The sequence below is a fragment of the Littorina saxatilis genome, linkage group LG2 (assembly GCF_037325665.1).
Source record: "Littorina saxatilis isolate snail1 linkage group LG2, US_GU_Lsax_2.0, whole genome shotgun sequence".
NCBI lineage: Eukaryota > Metazoa > Mollusca > Gastropoda > Littorinimorpha > Littorinidae > Littorina > Littorina saxatilis.
The window spans coordinates 83,100,168-83,111,157 of NC_090246.1; the positions used below are offsets into that span (position 1 = coordinate 83,100,168).

At 42.4% G+C, this 10,990-nt stretch overlaps 1 protein-coding gene across 1 annotated transcript; it reads left to right on the forward strand.

Annotated features, from left to right (window-relative positions):
• Positions 1-6,180: 6,180 nt before the first annotated feature.
• LOC138959925 (uncharacterized) lies at positions 6,181-8,852 on the forward strand. The gene is made up of 2 exons (XM_070331599.1): positions 6,181-6,571; positions 6,871-8,852. The coding sequence occupies exons 1-2, from the start codon at positions 6,272-6,274 to the stop codon at positions 8,098-8,100; spliced, it is 1,530 nt and encodes a 509-aa protein (XP_070187700.1). The 5' UTR covers positions 6,181-6,271; the 3' UTR covers positions 8,101-8,852.
• The last annotated feature ends 2,138 nt before the right edge of the window (positions 8,853-10,990 follow it).

Here is a 10,990-nt window from a genome sequence, read left to right on the forward strand (position 1 = left end):
CCTGCAATGTACAGTAAAACCAAAACATCCCTCTATTATCAACTGGCTGCACTCAAGACAGACTACAGAACATTACACGAAACCCTGCAATGTACAGTAAAACCAAAACATCCCTCTATTATCAACTGGCTGCACTCAAGACAGACTACAGAACATTACACGAAACCCTGCAATGTTAAGTAAAACCAAAACATCCCTCTATTATCAACTGGCTGCACTCAAGACAGACTACAGAACATTACACGAAACCCTGCAATGTACAGTAAAACAAAACATCTCTTTATTATTCACTGGCCGCTTGACTTACAATACAATACAATACAATAACTTTATTAATCTCTAAAAGAGAAATTGCATTACTGAGCTTTTGTGTCCGTAATAAAACATACATAAAACATTCAAAAATAAACATTTGTTCTTTGTACCTGACTCAAACTAATACATTACACGGAACTACAGAAAATTACACGAAACCCTGCAATTTACAGAAAAACAAAAACATTCCTTTCTTATTCACTGCTGAGATCCCAGTCAACTGCCCTTTATCGTCGCGCGGTAAATCTTTTAGAAACACACGATTTTACCAATACAAATTGTCTGAGAGATGTTGAAGAGAAGGAAAAAAAATCAACGTTTCCTATTCTTCGACCGAGACTATATTTTGCTACTGACCCTGGAACTTTTTTGACCAGAAGATAGGCCTATTAATTAAAAATCACAAAAGTGTCCATCCAGGGGACACAATCATCTCGCACGATTACCGGCCACATGCCACATGCGCTGTTGATAGTAAAAAGCAAAATTAAATTAAAAAAATTATTAAACAAAAATATAAAAAAGTGACCGACTTACCAACTCAAATTTGTTTGACATTGTCATCATTATTATTGGGGCTTCGTGTAATGCATCCGAAAGCAGCGATTTATTCGCGAGAAGCGAGTATACTGGCTGACATGAAAGGAGAGCTCCCATGGTGTGCCAGTACATGAACCCCTAATGGATTGTGTGAAACAACACACACAGAGGTGTGAGTATTTTGTGAGTAGTCCTTGTCGCCATTCGATCGTTATGACTCACTCCCTCCGCTGGTGTCGGGAAAAAAATGGAAGTGCAAAAGAAAGAAACAGAGAGAAAGCGGGAGCGAGAGAGAGAGGTGGGTGGGGGGAGCCAGGGGGGATGGCCCTCGCCCAAACACTGAATGCCTACGTAGTCCTATGTCCCGCTGACTGCTGACACGCACACACACACACACGCACACGGCGGCTGCAAGCACACACACACACACACAAATACACACACACACACACACTAATACACACACACACACACACACGCACACACTAACAAAGACCCACACACACATACCCTCGTTCTGACATTTCTATCAAAGCATATAAAATCTTCACGGTGTTCTGGTCAAAACTTGAAATGAAACGCACAGAGCCAAACAAGCCTAGCCCGTATGTGTGGAGGAAAACTTTTATCACTGCATTCCGTTGTCACCAGAGTGACACTGGACTTTCTCAGTTGCACAGGCGTTTGACTTACACCCCATATATTCAAATATACTCTGCTAGCTTCTACGCTATTATATCGTACTTATTACACACGTCCTGAAATGAATATTTAAACAAGAATTTATAATACATGTAACTCGGTGTAACATTTGCAACACGAACGCATAAGCCGGAGACTGCAAGGTTTGGGTAGCAAACAAATGATCATAGAAACAAGAAAAGGGCAACTAAGATTCTGGTAACAAAGTAACAAAGTAACAGTCAAGTAAAATCAGTTTGCTGGTACTTTGTGGATCCATAGAGTTAAGTCAAGCACCCTATGCTCTTGAATACTCTGTTAAAATTGCTTTTGAAATAATAATAACAAATAGCTGCTTTTTTTTTTATAGCGCGAGTCCAAGCAATGTAATTGGCTCCGGGCGCTTTTCACGATTTATAAGAGCCTTAATGAATCAGAGATCTAGAGTTGAGAAGTTAAGACCAGGAAAGTATAGAGTATCATTATTAAGCCTTGACCCTCGGCCAATGTACAAACAGGTTATAAGATGTAAAAGAGGAAAATAAAAATTATGTTTGGTGCCTGTGGTAAATTGTTCAAACTTACTCCAAACCTACTTCTGTAATCTACGTTTCATTCAGTTTTCCCCTCTCAAGACAAACTCGTATTGTATACCTGGACTCGAATAACGCTGGAAAATCCGACCGGCTTTGAATGTAAGTTGGCAAAATGTTGATTATATTGCCGCTATATTACTTATAAGACTGATTAAGATATTTCTAAGCACCTAAAGTTCGCCACAAGCAAACACTTCAGTAAGAGAGAGAGAGACTGAGAGAGAGAGAGAGAGAGAGAGAGAGAGAGAGAGAGAGAGAGAGAGAGAGAGAGACAGAGAGAGACAGAGAGAGAGAGACAGAGAGAGAGAGAGAGAGAGAGAGAGAGAGAGAGAGAGAGAGAGAGAGAGAGAGAGAGAGAGAGAGAGAGAGAGAGAGAGAGAGAGAGAGAGAGAGAGAGAGAGAGAGAGAGAGAGAGAGAGAGAGAGAGAGAGAGAGAGAATAAAAAGGCAAAACAACAACTCCACCCCATTTCGCATAGAAATTGCAACACGGCTTTTGTGAGTTTATTCAAGCTGTCTCAGAAAAGCTGACAAAAAGCCAGGGGAAGGAACTCCCCGGAAGTTAGCTCCAATTTCAAATTCAATTACTTTTTTTTGTCCCATCCTCTCATACTTTTCCCCCAGCCACTTCGAAAATTCATTTGGCCAGCTATTTCAAACGTTTGAAAGCTACAAGAATTTCAGAATGAAATGTCAAACACAGAATCGTTTCCATTTTGTGTAACAATTAATCAGTGTAGGATTCCCGCTGTCAGCTGGAAGATGCGTTGACATTACATTTTGCAAAAAAATAAAAAGTTAGCCGAACAAACAAACAGACAAAAAAAAGGGGGGCCAAATACACGAGGTGAAAACATTTCTGTGCTCCTGTTTTGTCTGTGCTTCGTTTGCATTTCCTTTTCGGTTCGTTTTCTTTCTTTTTTGTCTTTTTTTTGTGCCCACACACCTCTCTCTTTTCTTTGTCAGATTGAGACTCTTACACACATTTTGAATGATCAGTCACAATTTTTTTTAATTTTTTTTTTTTACATTTATCTGTTATTCAGCTTTGATCGATTCAAATTTATACCGCCTGTCCAACAAAAAAAATTTAATACTAACTTAAAAGAAATAATGAGTGGCTGCTGACTTCGACTGAAGCGGCACAGTTAAAACATCAACAAAGCAGAACGCAACATATTCCTCCGTTTTACCCTCACACAAACTAAAGTCCTTGAAAAATGATACACAGAAGGTGTGACTGAGAAAACAAGGTACACAGATCGTGAGACGGAGAACAACAGTTTTAGAAGAGGTGAGACTGACTGAGAAGAAAAAAAGTTACACAAAAGGTGAGAGAGACAGAAGATGGTTAGGTAAGGAGATGCCGAAGATAGGGATGAGGGGTGGAGATAGGTGCAGAAAGAAGCAGACGACGCTTATGCGTGTATTTAGGGGGGGGGGGGGGGTGAGGAAGAAGAAAAAACAAAGCCCCTACTGGGAGAGCGGCAAAGATCAAAGGGTTGGGGGGCTGCTCGGCGGCCGCAGAGAAACACGCGTGGCGAGGATTAGAGCGAACACAATGCGCTCTTCTCTCCTCGCTGGGGGGACACCTGCCAAACTCGCCACGCTGAAGGTGTTGCTACCTGGCCGGGGGAGAAAGGGAGGAAAACAGGTATGACACAGATATTGAATCCAGGTGAGAAAAGGTGTGCACTGAGCTGGGGGAGTGAGAAGGCTTTCGAGGACAGAGTGTTAGTGTTACGAGATTTTACACAGCGCGGAGAAAGGAATACATCTCATACATTTTGAACACCCTCCCCCCCCCCCCCCCCAACAATCCACCCAAATCTGACCCGATCAGACACCCAAGATGAGTAAGCAAAACAATAAAGAGTGGAAGGCTATTCCGACAACACATCACAACACAACTTGCACCACACAACACAACGCAGCCCGAACAGCATTCAACGAAACAGCCAATCATAAAAAGGACGTTTTGCAAGATTCGGTAAGGGATTTATTAGTTTTGGAGACAGGATGCTGTATGCATCCCCCCTCTTCCACTACCCCCCTACTTTACACACACACACACACACTCACACTCTCACACACACAGACAGACAGACACACACACACACACACCAGGGGCGGATGGGGGGGGGGTTACAGGGGTTCCGGACCCCCCCCCCCCCGGCTGTCCAACAAAAAAAGATTTAATACTAACTTAAAAGAAATAATGAGTGGCTGCTGACACCAGCTGATCATGTTTAAAATCAAGGATAAGCCATAAATTGTTCATAAAATAGCTAAAACTCTTCAGCTTCAGGGGGGCATCGCCCCCCAGACCCCCCAACGGGGCCTTGCCCCCCTACCCCACAAGGGGTCTACCCCGCCAGGACCCCAGTTTGTAACCCCCCCCCCCCCTGGCTAAACTGCCTCCGTCCCTGCACACACACACACACACTTAACACGCACACTTAACACACACACACACACACACACACACACACTTAACACATACACACACACACACATACACACACTTAACACACACAGACTCAAACACACACACACAAACCACACACACACGCACACACACACTGGCACACACACACACACACACACACACACAAACACACACACACTAATACACTCCCACCCACCCACCCACACTCCCCACGCACACGATCTATGGCAAAACACACACTATTGAACCGACACACATATTCACACCACAATCCACACACAAAACTCACCGATTTCTACACTTTTTACCTCTATTACACTCCAACAGTCCGTCACATACTGTCGCATCGAAACTTCGTTGGGCAAAGCAAATTTGACTAGACTTCACGTGTATTGACTGGGGCTGTTTTCACTACACAGGAGAGGGCAAAAGTTGAGAACATCGGACCACTCAGTGCTTTGTTGGAGGGGGGGGGGGGGGGGGATGGATAATGTGCGCTGCATAAAACCCATCAGTGGTTCATTCCAAGATAGACCTGTACGTGTGTGGTCGCTGTGGTACAGTGGAACCCCCCTTGTAAGACCTTAAAACATGTGACACAATCAGGTTTTAAAAGGGAGGGAGTCTTAGAATAGAGGTGTACTTACACACGTTATGAACAGAAAATGTGAAAACATAACGTGTATATACGGAGGAAGTCTTAAATTGGGGAGTCTTAAAATGCGGGTTGTGGTGGGGGTGGGGAGGGGAGGGGGGGGGGGGGGGACCGGGGGGCGGTTCCACCGTAGCAGTAATGCATCTCAACTCAATCAATCAATCAATCAATCAATCAATCGATGACGCTTATATCGCGCATATTCCGTGGGTACAGTTCTAGGCGCTCTGCAGTGATGCCGTGTGAGATGAAATTTTATACGGCCAGTAGATTGCAGCCATTCAGGTAGCCTACTTTGTAAATGGGCAGACGGAGGGCTGGGCACTTGTTTGCGACACAGCAAATTAATTTTGCGACAAACTTCTTTTGGTCAATCCCACGAAATAGCAGCAAGTCAGTGCACATGCGGTATATAAGCTAAGAAGGATTTCCGACAGACCAAGACATTATGCCCAACCCTGATTTTCAATCTTTGCCAAATGTGTAGACTATTCAAAGACCGAGCATATCCCATAATTATGGAGTATCCCTCTCCGGGTCCCATTTTATTTTCATACATACTACGTACTTTACCTGGCTTGGAAAAGAGTGACTTGATGTCGTAAACAGCACGACTGCCTGTTTTGCTGAGTTTTGGCTGTCGCTGATAAGATTGTGCATGAATGATGCCTATTTAAACATAATCGACTGAAACACCGATGTGTTGTAAGTTTACACGGGTCATAATGGTGTTTATGAAGCCAAACTCTCGTCATATGTTTCTACACACGGCTTATGTGTCTAAGCACACAAAGTTGGCGTTGATAAGATAGTGTATATATCTAGACGGTACTAATTAAAACTAAAACGAAACACTGGTGTGTTGTTAAATGTACATTATCCTAATGGTATTTACGAAGCCAAGCTCTTATCGTGGTTTGCTTTATACTGGTTAGCGTGTATAGCACTTTCTCACTTCTAGTCAAGTACGAGTTATCTTTCCATGCTCTTCAACGAAGAAGAAACGCTGGGTTAGTTCCGGTATCTTCTACATCATATGGCGTCTGCACTGAAAGAAAGCTCGCTCAGAGTGTGTGGTGGTGGAAAGCAGTACTGTGTCATTTGCCATAACTATCGTGGAAAAATTATTGAAGGAAGAGTTGTCAGGCTACATAAACTTCCAACAAACAAGCAACTGAAAAGAGCTTGGGAGCAGCGCCTACGTTTGATCCGACAAGATTACAACACGGTCAAGAATCCCCGTCTTTGTTCTGAACATTTCGTTGGCAAACGTGGACCTGTATTTGGTGACGATGTCCCATCCGTCTTCCCGAATCGAACTTTTCCACTCTCCACGGTTAGTAAAATATTTGAAGAATATACTTGTGTAAAATGTGCACTATCCAACCTCTTCTTTGGAAGTCTTAGTTTGCCATCCGATCACACTTTGAGATTTCTCACTGCACACTCTACTTGTTTAGTTGTGTATTTTTATAGTTTATAGTTTGCAATTACTGCATTAACTTGCTGTTACATTTATTTGATATAAAGGCAGTTTTTCCATGTGGGTGTGAGTTATTCAGCAAATTATGTGTATGGCAGCCAAGGTGTACTGTACCAAGTAATCTGAGGTGACGCTATTTTTTATGTTGACAGATAAACAGAGATGATGAGGCACCTGCAGCTGAAGTTGAAATCCCAGAGCCTGAAGTTGATGCTGCACAACCCTTGGACTCATTTGAGGAACAACAAAGTTGTCTGCAAGGTGAATTGTCATTGCCTGCGTTTTCAGTCTCGCTGCATGACTACGCCGGCCCAGTGGTAACCTCCACAATTTTTAGACCCACGCATTCAACAAAAAAAGTTGGACCAGACACTACTTTTGTGGATGCATCTGTGCAGACAGAACCATTTGTGTGCGTAGGAATGCCAGGCAATTCAGCTGAAACTCAGACAGATTTTTGCTCACAGAACTATACTCCATTAAGATACGAACATGTTAGTCAAAATGAAGAAGTGTTCAGGGCGTACACAGGCATGCCAAATACAGGGACAGCTGTAGCTGTTTTTGAAGAGGTCATCAAGGGTGAATCAGGTGTTCGAAAGTGTAGCCTGCGACTGTTAGATCAGTTTTTAATGACTCTTATGAGGCTGAGATTGGGACTTGTTATCACTGATTTGAGTTTTAGATTTTCCATCCCCAAATCAACATGTTCAAGGATCATTAACAAATGGGTGGACATCCTGCATAGTCGTCTCTCCAGTCTCATCTACTGGCCTACCAGAGGTCAGGTGAATGCTACCATGCCCAGTGATGTAAAGGAGAGATTCCCCATGACGCGGGTGATCATTGACTGCACAGAGCTCTTTACAGAGACACCACGGTCACTGGCTGACCAGTCCTTGATGTACAGCCACTATAAATCACACATGACTTGGAAAGCGCTAGTTGGTGTGACTCCTAACGGGGTTGTGTCTTTTGTGTCAGATCTGTGGGCAGGATCTATCAGTGACAAACAGCTTGTTGCCAAATCAGGGATGTTGGACTTGTGTGAACAAGGTGATGCCATCATGGGTGACAAAGGGTTTCTGATTTCAGATTTAACAACACCCAGGGGTATGCAGCTGATAATTCCTCCAAAGAAAAACAAAGCAAAGCAGATGTCGGTTGTAGATCTTGTTCTGACTAGAAGGATTGCCAACGTCAGAATTCATGTTGAAAGGCACATGGAAAGAGTGAAAAATTACAGAATTCTTAATTCACTCACAGGCACAATGAAAGCTAATGTGTCTAAAGTTTGGAGAATTTGCAACAGTTTGACAACTTTACTGCCTCCTCTTCATCCCCATGAATATGTTGATGAAGATGACCCTACTCTGCAGTGATGTGCTTGTTGACATACATGTCTGTGACCTGTACCTGACGCTATTATTCTCAGTCTGATAGATCCTGCCCACAGATCTGACACAAAGACAGTGTGTTACTCTTTCTTTTAGAAAATGACAAGATATTGTGCAACTTGACAGAGTGACTTTCTCGTCTAGTTAATCAGATGGGTATTATTTGTTCATGTACATAAAAGTGTAAAAGAATGTTGTTGTACAACATACTTCCTTCAATCATTAGTGCATTTTGCTCTTGTCTGTGTGAAACAGTAACAGGCACATGAGCTGTAAGAAGGACTGCCGTGTCTCAGTATGACTGTAGTCTCTAGTGTCACTATAAATCTCAGTCATTGACTCTGTGTATGTCACTCACTGATGCTTACATTCCCAATGCATGGAAGACAGAAATTATAAAACTAGTATGCATGAAAACTGATGCTGGTTTGTACTCCAAATTTTTGTATCCAGTTAAAATATGTCTGAGAAGTTGAACGCAAACCAACCAGGTGTGAGCGTGTGTTGTAAGGAGTGCACTATTTTGTAACGTGGGATTATGTACATGAAATTATAAATAGGGTTTGTGTGGTGTGTATCTATGCTTTTTATGTTTTTAAGGGAAAAATATTTATTACCTGTGTGTGATTACATTTTGTTTTTTAATCACAGTTGGCTGAAATATTTGCCGAGGAACGACAATGCAGTGTATTATATATATATATGTATTCAAAGAATAAAGACATGATGAATCTGAAGCTTGATGAATGACTTGTTTTACAGATGATCACACACACTTCAACAGACGCAGTTGATACAGTTTGGGTTTTGTTTATCTAAAACATATACAAACAATACCAGTTTAACAAAGTTGGTAAACAATGTAAAGTAAAACAACTGAAGTAACATTAAAGAGCCATGAACTGGTAATGTGAAACTGCTCTTAGGCTAATGTCAGATGGAGCTCGCAAAACACGGAACAAAAGCCGAACAAAAGCAAAACATGGTGCTTTTGTGTGTTGTTTTGCTTTTGTGTGTTGTTTTGCTTTTGTGTGTTGTTTTGCTTTTGTGTGTTGTTTTGCTTTTGTGTGTTGTTTTGCTTTTCTTTCGTGTTTTGCGAGCTCCGTCTGACATTAGCCTTAGACAACACGCACATCCAGTTAACAACAATAAATGCATGACTACCAAGCATCAAAAGGACTCACTGATTCACGCACAAATTCCGCGTGTGCTCAATAATTATTGATAACATTTAACACATGTTAAACAGGACTTTCCATTTTAACCCTTTCCCTGCCCAGTGAACAAATATTATTCGGTCACCCTTACATCATAATGCCTTTTGACCAAAACAAACAAACAAAAATATGTATTTTTATTTTGAAAAATGTCCTTCATAATCATGTAAGTTAAACATACAATGCTTGAATAATTGAAGCTCTTGAATTTGTATTTAGTTATGACTGTAAAGTTAAAAAAAAAATTCCTGGCGATCAAAAAAAATTCCTAAATGCAACAGCCCTTTCCAACAAATAGCAGCAGAGCCTGTGGACAGCAAACATACAAATGATATTGATGGAGGTTCTAGCGCGTGTATAAACAGTATAGCTGTGCTCAACAGAGAAAGGGTTAATTAGCTTACTCAACCTTTCAAACCCAACAAGTGGACATGCAAATATCAGCAAATAGCAATTCTCACAGAGAATACAAAACAGGCCAAGACTAGTCACAAATCACAAATGTCTCTGTGAAAAGATCATCTCTCCAAATGGTACCAGTGCATGTGTTCAGTGACAGTGATTTGTTGCCAAATGATAGATCTCATGAGAAGAGAGGTAGTCCCCTCTTGACTCTGTTGGTAAACAGCTCTGGTACCACTGCGTTCACATAAAAAGATTTCAGCTGGCTTTTCATTGTGACCCAGACATCAGGCTGAAAAGGGATTCTTTCAACCGACATTCCTTTCAGTGTCCAAATCACAAAATCACACCACAGTTTTCCTGAAACACCCATCTGGCCTTGGACTTGAAAAAAATAGTTGTGATTTTCTTTCAAGCGCACCTGACCATCAATCAGTTGGCAACAGAAATCACTGTCACTGCACGCTTCTTCTGGGGTCTTGTTTCTGTGAACAGAAGGGCACTTCACTTCCAAAAGTCCCTGAACCGGCTGGCAGTGTTGACAATGGACCAGTCCGTCTGGGCTGGTGGCAAGGAATGGCATATCACTGTCAATCAAAAGTCCACACTTCCGAACTTGTAGGTTGATATGATGCTGGCTTCTCATCTGCAGAGTGTACTTTCTTCTGGCTGCCGCTTCATGACTCTTACCCCACTTGATGTGGTCGTTGCTTAGTTCTGGTCTGTAGCGTAGAATGGTCTTCAGCAGACCATCAGGCTGGGTAGTAGCCTTCTTCTTGCAGACCTGGCCAAATATGCTTGATGTCAGCTTCCCATGACGAAGTTCTGCCCAGGTTGTGCTTTCAGACTGCTGGCGGGTTTCTTGTTCAATTAGTAAGATGTCTTCCTCACCAACACTTTGCTCACTTGCAAATTTCTCAAATTCTGCCGTGCATTTTTCCGCCTTCAAGTTCACAGAGTCCGCAAACATAAAGTCCGGCATAGGATTGGATGGCATGCACTTGGGTTGTGCAGCAGGCATCTCTTTTGCCAAAAAGTTTACAACGAATCCACAATCCGGATTGCAGCTTTTAAGCTTTGCAGCAAGGTCATGCAAATTAATGCCGTTGCTTCCGGAGACAGTTGCAGTTAGTCTTGCTTTCTTCCTTTGGAGATCTGCAGCCTTTTTGGGGCTCAGTTTCCCCTTCCGTGGCAAGTTCCACTTGCACTGGGAAGATGTAGATGCATCCAGTCCATTTCGCTTGTGCGCAGTGATG